The following is a 23,957-nucleotide window of genomic DNA, read 5'->3' as shown; positions in this document are numbered from 1 at the left end:
ACTACATTATGAGAGCTAGATTTCCAGTTTAGAATTTCAAATGCTGAGATGATAGACTATCCAGTTGGTGACATACAACAGGCAGTGAAACCACACAGGAATGAAGCTCAGGAGACAGACAAGGACTGGAACAATATCATCAATATAAACATTGAAGTACTCAGGATACAGTAACCTTAATCACCATTTATTTTGTTTATTTTGTACTCTATCCCTACAACTTGAAGTAACATCCTCTGAGTGCAAGAGCACTACATGATACCATTTTGTACTCTTAGCATAGTGTCCTACACACAATGCAAGCTTAGTAATGATGATGATATGATGATGATAATGGTGATGACAAACTATACTATGAGCATTACACATGTTTTTTTGTTTTTTTTTTTTGAGATAGTCTCTCACTCTGTTGCCTGGGCTAGAATGCCGTGGCATCAGCCTAGCTCACAACAAAGCCACCTCAAACTCCTGGGCTCAAATGATTCTCCTGCCTCAGCCTCCGAAGTAGCTGGGACTACAGTCACACATCACCACTTCTGGCTAATTTTTTTCTATTTTTAGATGCCTGGGGTAATTATTTTTTCTATTTTTCTTTAGTAGAGATGGTGGTCTTATTCTTGCACAGGCTAGTCTCAAACTCAAGTTATCCTCCCCAGCCACAGCCTCCGAGAGTGCTAGGATTATAGGTGTGAGCCACCATGCCCAGCTATATTCCGGGCATTTCTGAAATAGATATAATATTTATTTGCTAGTTCATATCTTTCAACATTTCCTGTGGTACTTAAAAAGAAGAGGTCTAATGAGTTATCTACACTCTGGTAATTATAATTTTACTTTGTTACCAAAAATCTGGTGTCAAGCTAACAAGTAATTAAAATAAGAAAAAATATCTCATTCTTTTTAAAGCTGCTATACACATAGACTCATCTGTAAGTTTTATGTGGGCCAATACCATGTCTGTCTTTACTATTTTATGTCTAACCTCTTAGAATAATGGCTGACACACAGCAGGTGCCAAACAAATACCTGAGTAAAAAGAATACATAAATTAAAAGGTAAATTAAAAAAAAAGAATGCTGTTTTCTTGGCTTATGGTCCTGGCCAAGGCAACTAGTCCAATAGCCAAAAGTGTTAAAACTATAATTACAGCAGTCTCCCCTTATTCATGGTTTCCCATTCTGCAATTGCAGTTACCCATGGTCAATCATGGTCCAAAGACAGGTGAGTATAGTACAGTAAGATATTTTCAGAGAGAGAGAAAGAGAGCGAGAGAGAGACACCACATTCACATAACTTTTATTACAGTACATTATTACAAGTGCTCTATTTTATTATTATTAATCTCTTACTATGACTAATTTATAAAATAAACTTTATCATAGTTAAGTATATATAGAAAAAAACATAGTACAGTCATGTGTCGCCTAACAGTATTTTGGTCAACAGTAAACCACATATACAATGGTGGTCCCATGAAACAGTATCATATTTTTATTGTATATTTTCTATGTTTACCTATACAAATATTTATCACTGTGTTACATCTACAGTATTCAGTACAATAACATGCCATACAGGTTTGTAAACTAGAAGCAACAGGCTATACCATGTGGCCTAGGTGTATAGTAGGCTATACCATCTAGGTTTGTATAAGTATACTCTTAAGATGTTTATACAATGATGGAATCATCTATGTATTTCTCAGAACATATTCCCGTTGTTAAGCGGCACGTGACTGTATATATAGGGCTTCATCCTATCCATGGTTTCAGGCATCCACTGGGGTGGGATGGGGTCTTAAAAACATATTCTTGAGGATAAGAAGGGACTACTGTAGACAAAAGTAGGCTCTTCATTAAGGAAGCCAAGGTGAACAACAAGGGATCTCAGCAGCCAAAAACCTACTGTTCTCTAACAACATTTGAGTTGTACAAAAAATGAGAGAAATTCATTTTATTTATTTATTTAAGTTATAGTTTACTGATGTACTTTATTTCAAGATAGGCTTACAGGAACTGTTATCAAAGTTCATAAGATACTCAGGATGGAAGCACGATAGTACTTTATTCCTCCTACTCATTCCCATGTAAAATTTCCTCTTCAATTTTGACTACATACCTTGTAAATAACTTACTAGATTAAGGAAACACATTTGATAAAGCCACTATCACATACTAAAATTGTAATATTTAAAAAATGGTGACTTTTACCCGCAACATTTCTAGAACATTTATTTTCTTAAAACAATAAGTTTGTATGCTTACTGCTGTGTCATCAAAGAGGTTGAGTAAAGAAATAAGAAAAGCTCGTCTGTGTTGGCGGTTTCCACGGATCATGGAGTAAAGGTGTGAACACAAAGCACTAGAGGACTCGTCTTGTCTGAAACCCCTTACAGGATCTTTTAGGCATGTGTTGATTGCCTGTTGTACCTGGTAAGACATCTTCATACCAGCCACTGCTTTCATCTGAAATCAATAAAACCCTCATTTTTGTCAGGGAAATTAAGAGTCAAATTACAGGTATACATTGAACATTACATTCTGAGGCTCACTTCTTTAGCTTTCTTATTTAAAATAATAGAACCATAGAATGAAGTGCTGGAAGGAACATTAGAGATCATCTATTACAATCCCCTCATTTTATAGAGGAAAATTGGAGGCCCAGTAGAATTGCTGCTGCCAAAAACACATAGTAGAGTCTAAAACCCATGCTTCCTGATTTTTAGTCCACTGTGCTTGCTGGACTGTCACCTCTAGCCCAATCTTAAGAATTAATTTTAAACTGGAATAAACAGTTCATGGGACAAACTTAGTTGCATGTTTCGAAGGTAAGTACTAAGCAAAACATTTTATTCTAATTATAAAGATGAGCAAGACATTTACTACACCAATGGTTTACTAAAGAAAGATGTTTAAATTTAGGCTATACAATTTAAAAATACATACATGAATGAATCCAGCATATTTTTTGTCTATTTCCACAAGCTGCTGATCAGCCTTGTTCCGCATAGCAGGTTCTGGGTCTGTGCCCATAGCAATTAAATATGGCACACACTGGAAATATAAATAAAAAATTTATGAGGTATCACAGTATTAAAAGCTTTAAATGTGTCTTGACATATGTCAAACTTGTATATGTGGGATATATGAATTTAACCATATAGGCTTTCCTATAAAGGCTATGTTTTAGTGCTCTTTTAAAATTGATAAATCTTTAGATTTAATTTAAAAGCAAGAAAGCACCAGAACAGCAGCAAAATTACTGATATGGTAAAATTTGAAGAATTTCAATGTAAATTTAGAGTTTTTTAAAAAGTATTCCCATTCAAAGAATATCTATTCAAGATTATGATATATACTAGAAATGTATAAACCAATAATTTTTCAAGTTTGACTGAATTTGCTTTGTAAAGATAATACACAGCAAATAGCAATTTGTTTTCCATACTGAAGCTAGGAAAATATAATTTTTTTCCACAAAGTTGATTTCATATGTGGCTTCAACGATCAGATAGTTGGTAGCAGCCACATTCATTGTACTTTTTTTTTTTTTTTTTTTTTTTTTGAGACAGAGTCTTGCTTTCTTGCCTAGGCTAGAGTGAGTGCCGTGGCGTCAGCCTAGCTCACAGCAACCTCAAACTCCTGGGCTCAAGCGATTCTCCTGCCTCAGCCTCCCGAGTAGCTGGGACTACAGGCACGAGCCACCATGCCCGGCTAATTTTTATGTTATATATATTAGTTGGCCAATTAATTTCTTTCTATTTTTATGGTAGAGACGGGGTCTCGCTCAGGCTGGTTTTGAACTCCTGACCTTGAGCAATCCGCCCGCCTCGGCCTCCCAGAGTGCTAGGATTACAGGCCTGAGCCACCGCGCCCGGCCCATTGTACTTTTAAAGTTAAGAAATACCACTGCTATGTTAAATTGATCTGAATCAAAGAGCAGTAAGAAGGCCAGAGAAAAAATAATAATAAACACAATACAACTTTAAAATATACACATAGCACTAAATAAAATGAATGATCATGCACTAAGTCCCAGATCAGTAAAGTCTATAAAGAATACTATTGGCTTAACTAGCAAAATCTGAAAATGGACTATATGTTATATAATATTGTATTGATTTAAAATTTCCTAAATTTAATGATTGTATTATGTTTTTGCATAGTTTTATTACATCCTTGTTTTAGAAAATACATGCTGAAGGCCAGGCACAGCAGCTCATGCCTGTAATCCTAACACTCTGGGAGGCTGAGGCAGAGGATTGCTTGAGGTCAGGTATTCGAGACCAGCCTGAGTAAGAGAGAGACATCGTCTCTATAAAAACAAACAAAAAAAATTAGCCAGGTGTGGTGGTGCAAGCCTGTAGTCCTGGGTACTTGGTAGGCTGAGGCAGAAGAATCACTTGAGCCCAGGAGATTAAGGTTGCACTGCACTTTAGCCAGGCAACACAGCAAGACTGTCTTAGGGTTTGAGGGGAGAAGAAAATACATGCTTAAGTGTTTAATATCTGAAATATCTATAATAATATTAATAATATTTGAAACTTACTATCAAATGATTCAGAAAAAAGTAGATGTATAGAAAGAGATAAAGCAAATGTGGCAAAATGCTAACAAATTATGCATATATGTGAAAAATAAAAACAAACTCATTGTATCACTTTTACAATTTCTTTGTAAGTGTGAAATTTGAAAAGAAGTTTAAAAAAAGCAGATAAATAAAAAGCACCAAGAAAGATCCCTAAGTATTTCAGAAAGGTGAGAATCTCAACATACTGTTGTACATTATAATAAGTGATCTTGATGATGATCACCCGAGTCATAAAGAACAGGCTAAATATTCGTTAATGTGCTTTGTTTCGGGACACAAGGAAGACCATAGCATATTTAAATATAAAATATTTTTTAAAAAGTTTCATGAAATATAGCTAAAATAAAAATCTTAGAGATTATAGACTTTGGTTATTTAATAAATTCACTTTTGTAGTCTATGGCACTCTCCTGACCATCAGGTGGTGGTACATTAATACATCAGCATTGGCTGCCAATCTTCAGTAATATGAATATATGTCTTTATTGTACTTTTTTGTTCTTATATTAATGCTGTGAAGTATAGGATAGTTGATGTTACCTTCAACTTAAAGATAAAGAAACTGAGCTCAGATTACATAATTTACTTTTCTGTGAACTAAAACTCCACATTGTTAATCAAATTATACTCTTAAATCTGGTTAACCTTCTTGACACTATATATTGCTGGTTCTTAGGGATAAAAGTAAATATGAATTAAATCAAATCTATCACCTCTACTTAGAAAAGTAATTTGAGTACATGTTCTACCAACAGAAACTGACATTCTGCATAATACAGACACTATTATGAATGTATAGTATTTTGCAGTAATGATAACCTAAAAGAATGTATAAAACTTAGATTTTTAAGAGATTAGGAAAAAGAAGATTAAACATTAAGAGGAATAAAGAACTACTTATTCTTTAATCACAGTGTCTTCAAATGACAACTAATCTGGCTCTGATAGTAAATGCAGCTGCTATAAAACATGCTTACCTGAACTGGATGAATAAGACCTTGATTTAGAGTCAACGCAATGACATTTAGGGCAAAATGGCGTACACTTGACTGGGTGTGAAAAAACGCCTCGAGCACCTGTTTGAGGTAAAGCTGCATGATGGAACTACTCATCCCTGAGGAAACATCACCCATTTCTTTTAAGTCTTCCTGTTTTGCAACTTTCTTCCCTACAAAAGGAAACAAACGATAAACACATATCAAGAGCATGTATATTAAAATTATTAAATATTCCCAAATTAGGCCACAGCCAATCACACAATATTATAGCTAGTATTCTACCTCAATGTTTCTTAATCTTTTTTTTGTCTGTGTCAGAGACCCCTTAGAACCTGATGAGAACTATAATACCTCTCCTGCCTCAAAATACGTTAATGTTTACAGACACATAAAATTTCACAACTATTTTAGAGAGTTTAAGAATACTCTAAAGCCTAGCTATGGACCTCACCATAAGGACTCATATAATTCCTTCAATAGAAAAGGAAATTTAGATATTTAGTTTAAAGAAACAAATCTTACAGAAGCATAACTATAGCTGTACTGTGAAATTTAAAGATATATTTTCACTTACAGTCTCTATCTGCCTGCTGCATACGTGTATCCTCTTCTTGTAGGTAGGTCTGGAGGTTTTTTAACACTTGTATTTTTAAATTTACTGAGGAGTTCTTATCAGACAAAATATTATTATATAGATTCTTTACTTCTTGCTCGAACATTAGACTTGGATGCTGAATAAAGGCAAATCCTAATGAAGAGGGAAAAAAATTTCTTCATATATTCACATTAAAATTAAATATAACACTTAATGAAAATGTTAATAATTATATAAAGAGCTCCTAATTCCAAAAACTTAAAATTTGAAATGACTGGAAGAATATGCTGGTGGCCTTACCTAGAGAAGTATTAGAGCAGGTACTTCTTTCCCCATGAATTAAAAACAAGAAATTGCATTTCAAAGGAGAATTTCACACAAGAGGAAACTTTGAGGAGGGAGCAGGGCCTAGTGGCTAGGGGAGTGATTTAGGAGTCAGGAGTCTTGGGTTCTATTCCTGGCTCCACCACTGACTTGTAGTGTGACATTAGGTGAGTCACATAATCTCTTTGTGCCTCAATTCTCCATCTGTAAAATGGGGATAATAATATTTACCGCCCACCTACCTCAAAGGGATGTTTTTAGGATTTAAGAAGTAATGTCTGCAAACATTTTTCAGATCCCTAGCAGAAGGTGCTACATTGACATTGTTTTTAAAAAATATTAAAATATATTCACTTGATGAAACAGAATAATTCTAAAGCCAGAGCCAAAAATTTCTTCCATTTCTTTCTCATATGGCGTTATAGTAAGGCCACAATGCTGAATTCTATAACCACTGGTTAATAAACAGCAATGTAATATTATTATCCATGCTTATTTGAATATAATGGCCACTTATTTGAGAAAAAATGAAGATCTATGATGATAGCAAGCATTATTTTTTATTTATTTATTTTGAGACAGAGTCTCTCACTCTGTTGTCTGGGCTAGAGTGCTGTGGCTTCAGCCTAGCTCACAGCAACCTCAAACTCCTGAGCTCAAGCAATCTTTCTGTCTCAGCCTTCCAAGTAGCTGGGACTACAGGCATGCGCCACCATGCCTGGTTAATTTTTCCTATATATTTTTAGTTGGCCAATTAATTTTTCTATTTTTAGTAGAGACAGGGTCTCCCTCTTGCTCAGGCTGGTTTCAAACTCCTGACTTTGAGTGATCCTCCCATCTCGACCTCCCAGAGTGCTAGGATTACAGGCGTGAGCCACCTAGCAAGCATTACTGATACCAAAGGACAAATCTAACTCAAGCATAGAGTGATCAGACAACTAGCCCAAGGTCACTCAGCATAACTGTGGCCCAGGCAAGATGTGTTTTATTAACTGGTATAGAGGCACTATTTCCTCAATAGCACTCCTTCTTTAAGTTAAACTTCATTTATTTATTCTCTGAATTAGCTGTAACACTATTAGTTTTGCAACTCCATATTACTTATGTCCTGACTGAGTATTTAAAGGTACACGTTGGCTTAAATGACATCTGAATTTTTACTGTATGTGCTCTAAGTAACTTTCTGAAAGGAGGATGAATTCTTCTGGAGGAAGAATAAGGTAATCAGATTTAAATTTATTTAGATATATCATAAACAAGATTTAATGAGGTTTGGACAACTTAGAATCTGTTATTACTCATTTTTACTCAATAGACTATAATACAAACAATTCCCCAAGCATATTAATTAAATTACAAACCTTGATAGTGCTAACAAAATAAAATTTCCAAATAAGTTATTAATCTTGGCTTTACATATAGAGTCATCCCTCAGTATCTGTGGGGGATTGATTCCAGGACCTCCTGGGGATACGAAAATCTCTGAATGCTCAAGTCCCTAATATAAAATGGTGTAGTATTTGCATACAGCCTATGCACATCATCCTGTATACTTTATATCATCTCTGGATTACTTACAATATCCAATACAATGTTAACGCTATGCTAATATAGCTGTTATATTGTATTGTTCAGGTAATAATGACCAGAAGAATAATCTGTACATGGTCAGTACAGATCTAATTTTTTTTTTTCTGAATATTTTCAATCCTTGGTTACTTGAATCCACAGATGGTAAACCCATGGATATGGAGGGCCAACTGTATTTGCACAAAACAAATAACAAGAACAAAAACCAAAACCCAGATTGTTCTTATATATTTTTAAGTGCATTCAATTCAGATGCTTTAATGCTATTCTCCTCCTATTACCCCATATTCTAATTATAAGCCATCTAGACCTAACCATCTATAAAACATGTTTTTATTACATCAATGCTTCCTAGAAAAATAATATAGAAAAGGTACATATCCAAACTGTTCCTTTAGGGTTCGTTACCATTTGCTTCTATATAAATAAAAGTCTGTGTAGACTGCTCAATGTTTTAACTAGAAGTGGCAGCTGCATGCAGTGATAAAGCTTTGCAATGAAAAAGAACATTTAAAAATTATGCAAACAGGGCCAGGTATGGTAGCTCATGCCTGTAATCCCAGCAGTTGGGAGGCCAAGGGAGGGAGGATCACTTGAGCTCGAGGGGTTTGAGCCCATCCTGGGCAACACAGTATGACTCCATCTTTACAAAAAATAAAATAATTAGCCAAGAGTGGTGGCATGTGCCTATAATTCTAGCTACTCAGGAGGCTGAGCCAGGAGAATTGCTTAAGCCTGGGACTTGAAGGTTGCATTCAGCTGTGACCATGTCATTGTACTCCCGCTTGGATGACAGAGTGAGACCCTGTCTCACATTTAAAAAAAAAGGCTTCTTCTGCATTATCTTTCTTTATCAAAGTACTTTAATAAATATTAAGATACTCTAAAGTAGGGATAAGACCGTTATCTCTATATGACTATTGAAGAAACTAATGAACAGAGAAATTAAGTGATTTGCTCAAGGCTACCCAGGAGATCACTGGCTACAGCAAAAATGGATCCCAGGTGTTTTAACCCCTAACCCTACGTGGACCAGATCCTACTGCTAGTAGAAATATATTTAAATAAATCAGCAATTAAGACTTAAAATATTTAAAAACTTGCTCCACATCTCAAACAGCTAAAAAATATAAAGAAATTTAGACTTACCTAGACCAATGATAGCTTTTGTTTGTACTTCCTCATCTGAATGTTTTGTAAAATACATCAATAGTTCAAGTACTTTATCCTTTATGTTTACCTAAGGGGGGGGGAACCACATTAAAGTATTTAAGAAGAGTAATTTAGATCAATTTTCAAGTATAAAAGAAAAAAACTACCTAAAGGCAAATAATGAGAATTTCCATATGTGAACTTTACTAAAAAATAAGTCACCAATTCTATTTATTTTAGAACAGTGGCATTTAAAGTACCAGTTTGTGGCAAAGCAGCTTTCGTCAGACTGTAAATCAATGTACTGCTCCCTTCATTGGAAAAAAAAACAAAGTCAGCTGTTGATCTCAACAGTGTGCCTACTGTTACAAAGCTGATATAACTTGTCATAAAAACTTCATATTTTATCATATACCATTAATAGTTCATGGATCAGCAGCCAGTCTAAGGATTAGGCTTTGAGTAGCAATTTTCAGAATTCTAACTGAAGCAAACTACTCTAATGCTGCCTTCATCCTGGATCATTACAGTCATTTTCAGCTCACAGTTTTAGGTTTCACAGCTTTTCAAGTAATATTATAATCTTTACCTTACTGTTGCCTTTAAAATCTTCCAGATCAAAATCAAAATGTCGACATAGTGCTCCAACAGTGAAAAGAGATCTAAGAAGTGCTGGTTTGTTTGTTAGAAGTGAAGTGTTATTTGGGTCCTCTTGGTGCTGACTTTTTAATTTTGAAATGGCACCTAATAAAGATAAGTTATATTTATAATAAACCCTTTATTTTGAAATTACTATGTTCAAATAATTGCTACTAATGAATTATAATTAATTTTTACTAATTGTTTTAAGTATTAAATATGTCTATAATTATCAGGGCACTCTTTAGTGCCTAAAAGAACTAATGTAAGAAAAATATTTAAATTGTACTTTATATAACAGGCAGAAAATTTACCAATTTTTACTTATGAGGAGGAAAATTTCTTAAGTAATCATCCTGGATTCTTAAGGGAACACAAAAGATACTAGAAAATATTGCATCTGAGAGTGGATCATGAAGGACAGTCACCCCTCTTATAATTTCCTTAATTCTAGCCTTGTATCAGGTTTGTTTAAAATGAACTGGATACACTGCAGAACCTAGCAGAATAATTTGAAAGTTCAGGCACTGAACTTACCATAGTATCTATTGAAACAGGCCCACACAAATTTAAAATTTTGTGTCACTTTATTTACAACAGCCCCAAGACAGCTCACACAATGTTGTACTACCTAAAAGATACAGAAAATGTTATTGTTTAGGTAAAACTTAAAGGTAAAAACACACTATTTTGAAAATTTAGCTTCCTACAAATATTTACTTAAAAATATAATAATGTATATAGGAACTTAATTCTGACATATAATAATATTTTACAAGTTATCATTTGCAAATTATATACTAATCAATACAGAAATAGTACACTAAATGCTTACAGTCATGCCATATTTGATGATAAGCTTCATTAGATCTTCTTCAATAGTGGCAAGGAAAGTTTCACTTGGATGCTCCATCAGTGGCACAACTAGCTCTAGGATTTTTGCAACATTGCAGATAACCATGAAATCATTTTGTGTCTATAAGAATAAAATAAATGCTTTATGAATACCCAAAACCTGAAAAGAAACCCTATATACAGCTTTATGTATTTGTGGTGGGATATAATTTATGTAAAGTTTCATTAAAAAAAAAATCAATTAGGTAAGAGCTTTTTTTAAGGTATGGAAAAGTACCAGACAGAATATTAGGAATCTAGATTCTAGCTCTACCACTACCATATGATCTTAAGAGTCACTTAATCACAATGCTAACTGCTTTCCTCCCAAAAAAATGCAATATAATTCAATTCTAAAAAAAGGTATTTAAATATTAACACTACTGTACAAAGATTGGTACAGTTCTTACAGTTAATACTTTTTAAGCTGGGGTATGTTAACCCAGTAGTTCTTAACTGGGGGGGAGTTTACTGCCTCCTCTCTCTGTCCAGGGATATGTGGCAGTTTCTGGAGACATTTCTGGTTGCCAGAATGAGACTTGGGGGGTGCTACTGGCTTCTAGTGGGCAGATACCAAGGATGCTGCTGAACATCCATGTTGTCAGAACAGTCCATGAACAACAAAGAATAATCTAGTCCTAACTGTCAATCCTACTGAGGCTGAGAAACCCCATGGTAAACTTTTTAATGATGGATAAAAATATAGAACCTCAGATCTAGACATAAGGCTTCTTTATTTTAAATTTAAACACATTTTTCTTTGACTAAAAAAACTAAGCATGTTTATAAAAAAAGAGGCAGAGTATTAAAAAAATCAAAAAGTACCAAACGATTTACAATAAAAAGTCTCTTTCCCACCCATTCTCCAGCTACCCAGGTTCATCTTGCCAAAGACAACCAAAGTTACTAGTTTTTATTCGTGGAGTAAAGCTTCCAATGTATGTTTTTAATCCAGTCAAGCTACCACTCTTCATTGTTAGCAATGGATTACTGACACTCATTTGGACTTCTTGAGCTTATTATCTCACAGGTTAAAAACTTTCCCACCTCACAGCCATCCTTCCTTTTAGGATCCCTAGATGATTAAAACAAAAAAGCCGAATACTTCTTTCTAAATAGCTTAGAAATCTTGTCGTCCTGCCACTTCCCATTTTTAACTCCTTTAAGCAATAAGAGTTGAGTTAAAGTGGGTCTAGGGATAGGAAAGCTTTTGTTGGGTAAGGGATGAATTCATTGAGAACCACTGCTAACATTCTACTTAAAAAAATGTAGTAGCATTTTCTGAAACTTCTTTTAACATATTGGCCTGGAAAATCAAGTAAAAGAAATATCTTAAATTTCAAAAGAAAAAGTTTTTAAAAAGATGGAAATCATGAGGAAAAGAGCAGAATATAACACTAAGAAGAAATATTTGAAATTAACATAAGATGGTTTAATATCTAAAATATTTAAATTATTTGAAGAGTTTTCAAAAATTGAAAAAAAGCCCCACAATTCAAAGGGAAAATGGGTAAATGATATGATTAGTCAATTCATTAAAAAAAAGCAAGTCCAATTGGTCCATATCATGAAAAAATGCTCAACTTTCTTGGAAGTCAGGGACAGAAACTAAAGCAATTATTATTCCTTTACACCTGTTAGACTGGCAAAGAGTACAAAAATAATGACACTGATTATCATATACAGCTTTTCAAAAAGGCTATATAAAACATAACCACCAGCAATCTGGCAAGATCTATTCAAAATCAAAATCAAAATCAAAATAATCATTCTCTCAACCTAGCAAGTCCATTTCTCAGACTCTGTCCCAACAAAGTAAAAGCACCAGTAGTACTTAAAGGTATATAAATAGGAATGTTTATTAAGAAATTATTTGCAGTGGTGATCAATAGGAAACAATGTAAATACCTGCCAAATAGGAAAATGATTAAATAAATCATAGGACATCCATAAAATGAATATGTAGCCATTTAAAAGAAAGAACTGGATATACACCAGGTCATGTGCAATTAATAGATAGGCCTAGCAGGTATGTATATAACATAATTTGATTTTTAAAAATCTGGTCAACCATTTATATATGTTTGTGTGTTCAAAATTATAGAATCATGGATAAAGAATTTAAGAATACTCCAGTCTGTTTACTCTGAAAGGAGAAGTAATTAAAATGGAGATAGAATATAAAAACAAAACCAAAAAACATTAAAAAGGATATCTAACATGTATGAGATGGGTCTTATTTACACAACACTTTATATTTGTTTATATACAGACATAAAAATATGCAAAGTGTTTTAAAAGTGATCTTGCTTTCAGAAAATACTGGCTCAAAAATCACACAAGAGCTATTTATACAAGTTACATTATAGTCCAGATTCTACTAGTAGACAGATATGGGGCTGAATTCTAACTTTGGGACTGGTTAGCTATGTGACATTGGGCCAGTTACTTATATTCTCTAAGCTTTAATTTCCTTATCTGAAACTGAAATAATAATAGTTCCTACCTCACAGAGGAAATGAAATAATGCATGTAAAGTTCATCACAGTTCCTGGTACTGTACTCAATAAATACTAGTTATTATTATTGGCCACAGATTACATATTAACCAATTTATTTCTGGATCTAATACAAGCCCTAAAGATAGAATTAGCATCTCAGAAGTAACATACATTTTAAGTATTTTTAATCCCTTGCTATACTCATCAGTTCTTAAAGTTTTCTCAGGAATTCCTGAGGTTTTCACCAAAATTTGTAATTTAGATCACCAAAAAACTTACCATAACAGCAAAACAAATGTAGTAAACAATTAAAATGAGCTCCTTAGGAACATTAGGAACACAGCATGTGAAAAATCATTTACATTTGTAAGGTTTTAGAGTATTTTAAAATTTAACATCTGTAACAAATCACTTAACTTACTAGGCTTATATATATATTTTTAAATCTTACTTTTATTTGCTAGATTATTTTACTCAAGGAATATTTTATTTAATTTCATATTTTGTTTTATGACAACATGAAACAGCCTAACATCTCTGGTATGATATTAGATTTTCCATATTCAATATATTGCTCTATTATAAAAATAAATAAAAAGTAAATTCAGAATCCAAAAGATGGTAAATTCCTCAAAGACAGGAACTCTGCTTCATTCACCTTTGAGGTCTTCACAATAGCTATAACATTTATTAAGCATTTACTCAAAGGTTTGGCTTGCGGAGTTTATAAAAAAATGGAGCCTGAATCTTATTTATAATATACTGGAAAACTGAAGTCTGTAGATAATGTGCTACAAATATTAGAACATATATTTGAATAAACGGCACAACTGATCTGTCAGTGAGAATGTGGCTGACACACATTAATTCTAAATTTAAAACACTTAACATATATTTTATGTAAGAAGAAAAGACAGCTCTATACTTACACTACATTTAGTGGTAAGGTATGGTTGCATAGTCATGGCATGTTTAACCATTAACTGGGGTCTTATTTTGCTGAATAAGAACAAAGTGGTTATGCAAGCTACCAATCTTCCGGAATTCACACCTTTATTGTCAGAGTCTAGAAAAACAAAGAGAAATAAAACACTAAAATATGACAAGGCAGCGGAAATTATTCAGAATGTTATTTAAATTACTAAATATTATCCCCTGAATAGATTCGGTATAGGCCTTCATATAATGGATTATTATTTGTGGTACTAGACTTTCTATATCTCATTTTTTCTTTGTTATAGAAATTCATATACTGAAGATAGAACAAAGAGGCCAGGTATAGAAGGCAAATTTCACACTAGGAGGAATAGGATTGAAGTTAAAAGTAGAATGGAAGTTGGCAAGTTTAGGGATGGAATTTTGGGAATAAATGTGGTGTTGGTTATATCTAAAAGTTAATGGAAGTGAATATAGGAAAGAAAGTTAGTAATTCAGCTGAGGTGATACTGTATTTAAAGGTACTAGGGAAAAAGAGATGTTCCTGTGGTAGAAGAATTAAAAAATGGGAATGACAAACAGAAGCTGGACCAATGTTATACTAGAAAGTCAAACAAAATGCTGTTCTAGTGGGAGGAAAAATGTTGTTAGTTAGGAGACACATAGATTCTTAAGGAAACTAATTAAGTTTTAGACGGGACTAGCAACTTTTTAACATTAAGGGATACCAGTATCACCCCTAAATTCTAGGATGGGGAAGAATAGGGGAAACAGAACAAGGAGATAAAAAGAAAAAAGAGGTACACATGGAAAATGAAAAAAAAAATTAAAATATTGCAGAAAATATAAAGGATATCAACAATTTCTTTATATGCCATAAATGGTACCTCTGTTAGAGGCTACTGGCCCCCATTTCTGGAGAATGACCAAAGCTGACTGTTGTTTCTCATTAATGTGCATTAGGAGATGGAAAATAATGTTAGTCATGAGTGCTTTAAGCAAAGGGTATCAATTTTTATACTTTTATTATTTATTTATAATTGATTAAAACTTTCAGATTTGTGACTGGTAGAGAATATGATAGATATTATAAATAATATTAGGAATGTAATATAAATCTTTTAAAAACATTTTTATATTAGCTAAAACTTCATTTTGAGGGAAAATTTTATATGATTTAAGAGATATCAGTTAAGTGCCTTTAGCTAAATACGTATTATCTCCTTGGCTTACTTTTATTCCTGTTCAACATGACATCTAAAATTATAGCTATTGAAAGATATCTGGAAGAGATGAGACCTATGCTTTTATTACACTGCTCTAAATAATGTCAGTCAATCTTAATCTAGGAATATAATCTAGGATGCAACATCAAATAAATATCTATATAACAAAAACAAATTTCATTTAAAGGTGAAGAAGTAGTTAATGTATTAGGCAAGCAGAGCCAGAGGCAAAATGATAAATATGCCCAAAGTATTTTAAAATATCTTATAAAATCAACTAAAGACCAATATATAAAATGTCTTACCAGCTAGAGATTCCTCATATTTAAGAATGTGCTCAACTAGGTTATCAACAAGTTGAGTACAAGCTTTCTTCACAGGTTTATATGAGGAATCCTCTTCAGACTTCAACAACTATATATGTATATATATAAAAAAAAAATCCCAGTATAATTATTCATTAGGCAATAATAATATAAACACAATAAACGTGTCCATAAGTAATATCCTTTTAAATTTATCATTAACATTTCATACTCAAAGTACAAATTAGTGAAACAAAAATATATGACATGCTTAAAAATATCTTATAAACCAGTAATTTATAAATACTTTCAAACGATTTTAGTAAGAAGTATTTAAACTGCTGTAAAACCTATGGTAGGATATCAGATATAGAAAAGGTAACCTTCCTTTTTCTTTTTCTCCCTTACTCCAACCAGAAACAAAGCATATCATTCAGTATTAGCTGAATTATTTTAAAGAATAACTGTAAATGTATTTGAACTATACGTTAAAATTTAAAATTATAAAACAAAAGGGTAGATGTCTTCTCTGCATTATTGTCTGCAAAATCATTAACGATGCTAGAAAAGTGTTATGAATAATGAGATGGGGATAGAGATCATTCTAACTATAACCAAAATCAATTCAATCTTTTATAATCATAGGTCAATGGAAAAGTCATTTAAGGTATATCTGTTTTGCTAATAAAATGAGCTAATATAATTCTGGGGATATTAAAGAAAAATATGTATTTGATTTCTGTGAAGAGTTCCAGTGTTGTCAAATATAACATTCAGCAATAATGAAAATACTCTATATCTATATCTATGAGTCATATGGGGCTATTAAGCACTTGAAATGTGGTGAATATGACTGAGGAGTTTAAAATTCAAATTCATTTAAAATTTAAAAAATGCATAAGGCTAGAATGAATGGGACTACAAGATGCATGAGTAATTAAAACAACTGAGAGCTACCAGAATGACATAACACACACACTGCCCCTTCCTCCAATTTCAAGAAGTAAATCAAATGAAGCAGACAGCATCAACTTACTAAGTTTCAACTCTGAACTGCAAATTCTCCTTGTCCCACTCCATAATTCACTTCCTTAAGCAGCTATTGATATTACATTCTATCTAGCTTGGTCTCTCTTAGGCAGAAGTAGAAAACTATCCTCTCATCCCTGGTTTTTCTTTTTCCTCTCAGGTACACACAAAAGAATTAATCATAAATTCTGATTCATGACATACCATCTTTTAATGTACTTATAAATAATGATGTACTATGAACCCAACTCAAGAACAAGAATATTTCCAATCACCTATACTTCCAATGTGTTCCCTTCTTCCTGTTTCACTCTTAACATAATGACTACCAGAAATTTTATGATCTCTCTGCATAAAAATATGTCTAAGCTGTAGACTATTCCGTTTTGATTTTCCACTTTCTAGAAAGGTAGCATAGTTGACATAGTCTTATGAGACTTGCTTTTTCACTCAACATTATGCCAACATTATGCTGGATTATAACTGTAATCCAGGTTGCTGCATGTAGCTGATTTTGTTCATTTTCACTGCTGTATAACAGTCCATTGTGTGTCTATAATATAACTTACTTATTCATTCTTCTGTAGATAGGTTAATTCCAATTTTGATGGTACAGTGAGCATTTCTGTGTATGTGTTCTGATGTATATATGCCAGATTCTCTTGGGTATACACTTAAAGTGGAACTGCTGGGTCACTACATATATGAATGTTCAACTTCACAAGATAATGCTTTTAAATAAGGTAATTTTATGAGATAATTGTTTTCAAAGTGGTTGTAATACTTTCTCAATTAGCAATATTAAGAGATGCTATTATATTTGATCCATCTCTTTTCTATAAATTGTTATTATCTGACTTCTCAATTTTTGCCACTCAAATGCTGCAAAATGTGGTCTTGATTTGTATTTCTCACATTACTAATGAAGTTGAACATATTACAAGCCATATGTGCTATTTCTTTTATGAATTTCCTATTCATGAATTTTGCCTGTTTTCCTACTGGGACTCAACTTATGTTGGTTTGTAGGAAAGGAGGGTTTTTTGTTTTTATTTCTGAGATGGAGTCTCACTGCAACCTCAAACTCCTGGGCTCAAGTGATCCTCCTGCATCAGCCTCCTAAGTAGATGGGACTAAAGGTGCGTACCACCATGTCAGGCTAATTTTTCTATTTTTTGTTAAGACAGGGTCTCACTCTTGCTCAGGCTGGGCTCAAATTCCTGAGCTAAAGCGATTCTCCTGCCTCATCCTCCCAGAGTGCTAGGATTATAGTCGTGAGCCAACACACCCAGCTGAGAGTAGTTCTTCATTAATATTCTCAATATTAATTTGTTGGTTATATGTGTGTCAAACATCTTTTCCCAGTTTGTGACTGGTATTTTCACTTTAAGATGGCTTTTGATTTATAAACATTTATCAATCTTTTAAGGTTAATTATTTTTGAAGGTTGTTTAAGAAATCCCTCTCTACATAAAGGTCAAGAATACATTCACCTATATTTTCTTCTAAAAGTTTTAAAGTTTTCCTTTAATATACATGAAGCTGACTTCTGAGTTGAAGTAGGAATCAACTTTTTAAAAAATTTCCTTATGGATAGCCAGTTGATCCAACCCCATTTACTAAAAAGTCTATCTTTTCCCCATAAAAAGAAGTTGCAGTGCCACTTCTGTTTTATAGCAAGCATAATCTACCTGTGAGGCCCATTTTGTGGGCTCTCTATCCTATTCCACTGGTCTATTTTGTATTGATCTATTTATTACTGTTCTGTCTTAATTATCTTATCTTTAAAAATAAGTCCCAATATTTCTTAAAGCAAGTCAGTGCTCCTGCTTTCGCAGAAGTAGTTATTTTTAACTTTTGATTTTCCATATATGTTTTACAATCACCTTGACCTATCTGACAAATATTTTTTTGTTTTTGATTTTGAAGAGATGCTCTTAAGACTTTCCCATTTTGAATGATTTTCATTTTAGGTTTTATAGTTTGTTTTGTCAGATTAAGGAATATACATTTTACCCTTATTTATTATAAGTTATCATGCAAGGGTATTGCATTTTATAAAAAAATTTTTTCATGTATTCTGAAATGATTATTTCTCCTACTTTAATGTTACTCACACATACACATACCAACCATATACTCATGATATAAACATAATTAATCAAAGTGCATAAAATTTTTAAATATAATTTAGTTTGCTCATTTAAAAAATATCTTTTTAAAAAATTCATTCATTTATTTTTTTTTAGAGACAAGGTCTTACTGTTAACCAAGATGAAATGCAGTGGCATTATCATAGTTCACTATAACCCTGAATTCCTGGGCTCAAGCAATTCTCCTGCCTCAGCCTGCCGAATAGCGAGGACAATAGGTGTGCATCACCAGACCCAGTTAATTTTTTTATTTTTCAGTTTTGTAGATACAGGGGTCTCGCTATGTTGCCTTGGCTGGTCATGAGAACTCCCAGCATCAAGTGATCCTCCTACCTTGGCTGCCCAAAGTGCTGGGATTACAGGTATGAGCCACTGTGCCCAGCCTAAAACGTATCTTTTAAAGGCACCAACAACCCCAGTGATATAGGTACTTTTTAAAATACTTATTTTAAAATTTTGGTATGAAAATGTAAGCATACCAAAAGGCTGAAAAAATTTTTACCATGAATACCCTCTAGCCAAAATCATTTTACTCTGCTGGGATGAACACACACACACACAATATACACATATATGTGTATATATATATGTATGCATATGTATTTGTATACATAACACAACTCTGTCCATTTTGCTTTTGCTATATTTCAAAGAAAATTAGAGATATCAGTATACTCCCCTTTTAAAAAATGGACATGCAATGAAATGCACAAATCTTTAGCATATTTGTTCAGTTTTGTAAAATGCATTCACCATTGTAACTGAAATCCCTATCAAGACATAGAACAGTGGTTCTCAATCTTTAAATTGCATCAGAATCATCTGGAGTGATTGTTAAAATATAGAATGATGAGCCTCATTATGTCTGGGGGTAGGGCCTGAGAATTTGCATATTTAATAAATCCCTAGGTAAAGCTGTTAACTTTCAGAACCACTGATACAGACCATTACTATCAACTCTGAAAGTTTCCTCATGTTCTTTCCCAATCAATCCCCAGTCCCCTGCAACCACCCTTTTGATTTTGTCCAATACAAAATAGTTTTGCTCTCCTAGAACTTTGTATAAATGGACTCATAATATGTACTCCTCTGAGTAAAGTTTTGCATTAATGTTTTTATTATTCATCTATGTAGCTGTATGTAGTGATAGTTTGTTCTGTTTTGGTATGGAGTACTATTAAGTTGTATAAATTATCAGTTTGTTTATCCATTCACTGGTTGATAGAGATAGAGGTTTTTTTTTTGTTGTTTTTTTTTTGAGACAGAGTCTCACTTTGTTGCCCAGGCTAGCCTCGCTCACAGCAACCTCAATCTCCTGGGCTCAAGCGATCCTCCTGCCTCAGCCTCCCGAGTAGCTGGGATTACAGGCATGTGCCACCATGCCCGGCCAACTTTTTGTATATATATTTTTAGTTGGTCAATTAATTTCTTTCTATTTTTGGTAGAGATGGGGTCTCGCTCAGGCTGGTTTCGAACTCCTGACCTTGAGCAATCCGCCCACCTCGGCCTCCCAAAGTGCTAGGATTACAGGCGTGAGCCACCGCGTCCGGCCAAGAGATAGAGTTTTTGATTGTAAACTTCAAGAAGGAGATCTTGCTTTGGATTACAAAGGCAAAGAAGAGATAACATTGGTTACTCTTAATTTTTTTTCATTGCCTATATTTTCCTAATAAACCAAAGAAGGGCCAGTCTTGGACAAAGACTTAGAGCAAAACTATTTTGTATTGGACAAAATCAGAAGGGTGGTTGCAGGGGACTGGGGATTGATTGGGAAAGAACATGAGGAAACTTTCAGAGGTGATAGTAATGGTCTGTATCAGTGGTTCTGAAAGTTAACAGCGTTACCTAGGGATTTATTAAATATGCAAATTCTCAGGCCCTACCCCCAGACATAATGAGGCTCATCATTCTATATTTTAACAATCTCTCCAGATGATTCTGATGCAATTTAAAGATTGAGAACCACTGTTCTATAAGCAATTACAATGAATGGTGTTGTGTTGTAAATCAATTCAATTTTTGTATACCTATCGTAGGGCTATGACAGTGCTTTTTGAAGGCTGTAATGCAGAGCTTCTTAGGAAAGTAGTAAGTTTATGGTAGTGTTTTAAACTAATTGGAGTATTTTTAGAAATAAAAAATGTGAGGACCTTCATGATAGAAGTTATTCTTCTACATACTACTGAAAAATGACAATAAACTATGAATTCATTAAAGGTTATAAAGGAAACAACAGCTTTATACATTTAAAAATGATATACTAAAGCAATTATTTAGTCAATGGACAGAGTTTGGTGCATGTATGAATCTGAAGCTATTTATTATAGGACTTCAAATTTCCCTAGGAAAACATATTCAATGAATGGGGAGTCACTGATCTACAAAAGAACAACCCAACCCCAAAATAAAAATTATAAATATCTGAAACTGGATTAAATGCAATGTGTGTATATGTGCTCATGCCAAAACAGTAGTTATTCTGGATTCAAAAATTTCCAGTAACTCCACCAGTCCATTCTCTACATCCTTCTTAGCTTGTCTTAAAATTTATGTATATGTATTATAATTGCTAAGATTGGTTGTATCTCTTTCACATGTATTTACATAAGTATTTTTGTACTTTATTTCCTTTACTAAACCAAACTCTGCTAGTATAAGTAACTATATCACAAAGTCAAGATGTCATTGGTGAACTAAATTGTTCGGAAAAACTAAGCTAGAAAGCATAGGATAGGGCACATGAATTGAATGGATGACAAAAAAATAAATAAACAAACAGGACTAGAGTTTAAAGATACAAAGAATGTAAGAGGAAAACTATCACTGTTAAGAGATTATAAATGTGGTCATCTCACTTCTGTTTCTAACTTGTCAATAATACACAGGATATTGTTTTAGATTCTTTTTAGGAATCCTAAATAATGACATTTCTGATAGCTATACTTAATTCTTAATCATTTATTATAATTATCAGATGAAATATGTGGTTTAGAATCTTTTTAGAAATTATTATGATATCTCCTTTGGAATGGCTGAAATAAACTTAACTAAGGTGGTAAATAAGGCTCTACAATACAGAGCTAATTATTTGATTTAGGAAGAAAATGATGCCAAATATGTCATGTAAAAATATGAAATGAAAGATGACTTATGAAGAGAATCTAAGATTACTGATGATAACACAGGCAAACACTGTGAAGATATTTAAAAAAAGACATCTTAGAACTTTAAAAACAGTAACATGCTACAACACCACTATACCTGAATGGCTAAAGTTTTAAAAGATTGATATACCAAGAATGGTGAGGATGTGGAGCAACTGGAAACTCCATACACTGCTGGCAGAAATGCAAAATGGTTTGGCCATTTTGGAAAAACAGTTTGGCAGTTTTTCACTCACCATATGACCCAGCAATCACATTCCTAGCAATTTACCCAAGAGAAATGAAAACACACATCCACAAAAAAAACTTGTACACAAAGATTCATAGCATTATTCTTAATAGCCGTAAACTAGAATCAACCCAAAGGTCCCTAAATTATGAGTGATAAAAAACTGTGACATGTCCATACCACTGAAACTACTTAGCAATAAAAACAAAAAAAATTTTAGTATACTAGCCACACAAATGAATCTCAACAACATTCTGCTAAGTAAAATAAGTCAAACATAAAAGACTACATACTGTATGATTCCATCAATATGAAACTCTAGAAAAGGTACAACTATAGTAACAGAAAGTAGATCAATGGTTTTCTAGGGTCAAGGGGAGAGGATCAACTGCAAAAATACACGAGTAAGCTTTTTGAGTGTTAGCCTGTATTTTGATTGTGCTGGAGCTTACATGACTGTACGTAATTACTAAAATTCATCAAACTATACACCTAAAATTAGTGAATATTTTTCATGGAAATTATACCTCAATAAAGAAAGTTGGTTTGTTGTTAAAAATATCACTATAAGTTTATTACTAAAAATATTGCAAAAAACTGCTTACGAGAAACATATGAAACTAACTGGATAATAAGTTGACATCACCAAACAGGAAAAGTTATTGCAAGATAGACTTTAAATGTGATATTTCTAGTGAGCTATAACTAAAAAGAAATGCAAAGAACTGTTAAACTGTTATTAGGCAATCTTGCTGTTCATATAGTAGGGCAAAGCAAATATATTAATTTCTTCAAGAACCAAGAATTTTAGCCTAAAGGAAAAAATAAAATCAAAAAAGTAAAATCCTGTCTCTTAAATTTGGATTAAAAATATCAATATAGGCTGGGCACTGTGGCTCTTGCCTGTAATCCTAGCACTTTCATGAGGCCACGGTACGAGGATCACTTGAGGTCAGGAGTTTGAGACCAGCCCTAAGCAAGAGCGAGGCCCCATCTCTACAAAAAAATAGAAAAATTAGGCAAGAACGTGGTGGTGCACACCTGTAGTCCTAGCTAATCAGGAGGCTGAGGCAGGGGAATCACTTAAGCCCAGGATTATGAGGTTGCAGCAAACTATGATTATGCCACTGCACCACTTTATCCCAGGCAACAAAGCGAGACCCTGTCTCCAAGAAAAAAATCAATATAAACTCTTGATTGATTTATTTTCTCTTTCTAAAAAGTACATATTTTTAGCTTTATCTTCTGAAGGGGCCCAAAGTTACAATAATTAACAATAAATATCCACAGCACAAAGATTGTTCCAACTAAAGGGAGTTAGGGCTCTTTAGAAAAATGGCTAATTTCAGGTTTGGGGCAGAAAATATACAAGGCGATTCTGGGGTAGATGGATAGCCAGAAAGTAATCAGGCTATAAAAGATTAACGGGGTTATATCAAAAGGATACATGACCAACTTAAGTTTCAAAAAGAATCATGATTACAATAAATTAAAACATATAAAATGAATCCGTTCACACTAACACTAAGAAATAAACTCATTGGTCACTATTAGAAGGTGACATGGAAAGTCACTTGAAAATTGTGAAAACCTCTGAAAATTGATAAGTAACAGAAAAGAATAAAGCATCTT

General features: G+C 33.2%; 1 protein-coding gene across 3 annotated transcripts in view; it reads right to left on the bottom strand.

Moving 5' to 3' along the window:
• NIPBL (NIPBL cohesin loading factor) overlaps window positions 1-23,957 on the bottom strand; it is a 190,976-nt gene that overhangs the window by 9,063 nt on the left and 157,956 nt on the right. For all 3 annotated transcript variants that reach the window (XM_012736444.2, XM_012736443.2, XM_012736446.3), the window contains 10 exons: window positions 15,751-15,859; window positions 14,213-14,349; window positions 10,724-10,864; window positions 10,426-10,519; window positions 9,839-9,993; window positions 9,247-9,337; window positions 6,163-6,336; window positions 5,568-5,758; window positions 2,946-3,053; window positions 2,265-2,465 (listed from right to left, as the gene is read on the bottom strand). In XM_012736444.2, the coding sequence (XP_012591898.1) occupies window positions 2,265-2,465; window positions 2,946-3,053; window positions 5,568-5,758; window positions 6,163-6,336; window positions 9,247-9,337; window positions 9,839-9,993; window positions 10,426-10,519; window positions 10,724-10,864; window positions 14,213-14,349; window positions 15,751-15,859 (1,401 nt within the window). The remainder of the gene's footprint in view (window positions 1-2,264; window positions 2,466-2,945; window positions 3,054-5,567; window positions 5,759-6,162; window positions 6,337-9,246; window positions 9,338-9,838; window positions 9,994-10,425; window positions 10,520-10,723; window positions 10,865-14,212; window positions 14,350-15,750; window positions 15,860-23,957) is intronic.

Source organism: Microcebus murinus, chromosome 11 (genome assembly GCF_040939455.1).
Source record: "Microcebus murinus isolate Inina chromosome 11, M.murinus_Inina_mat1.0, whole genome shotgun sequence".
Lineage (NCBI taxonomy): Eukaryota > Metazoa > Chordata > Mammalia > Primates > Cheirogaleidae > Microcebus > Microcebus murinus.
The sequence above is the reverse complement of the archived record's forward strand: the minus strand, read 5'-3'. Positions and strand labels throughout refer to the sequence as shown.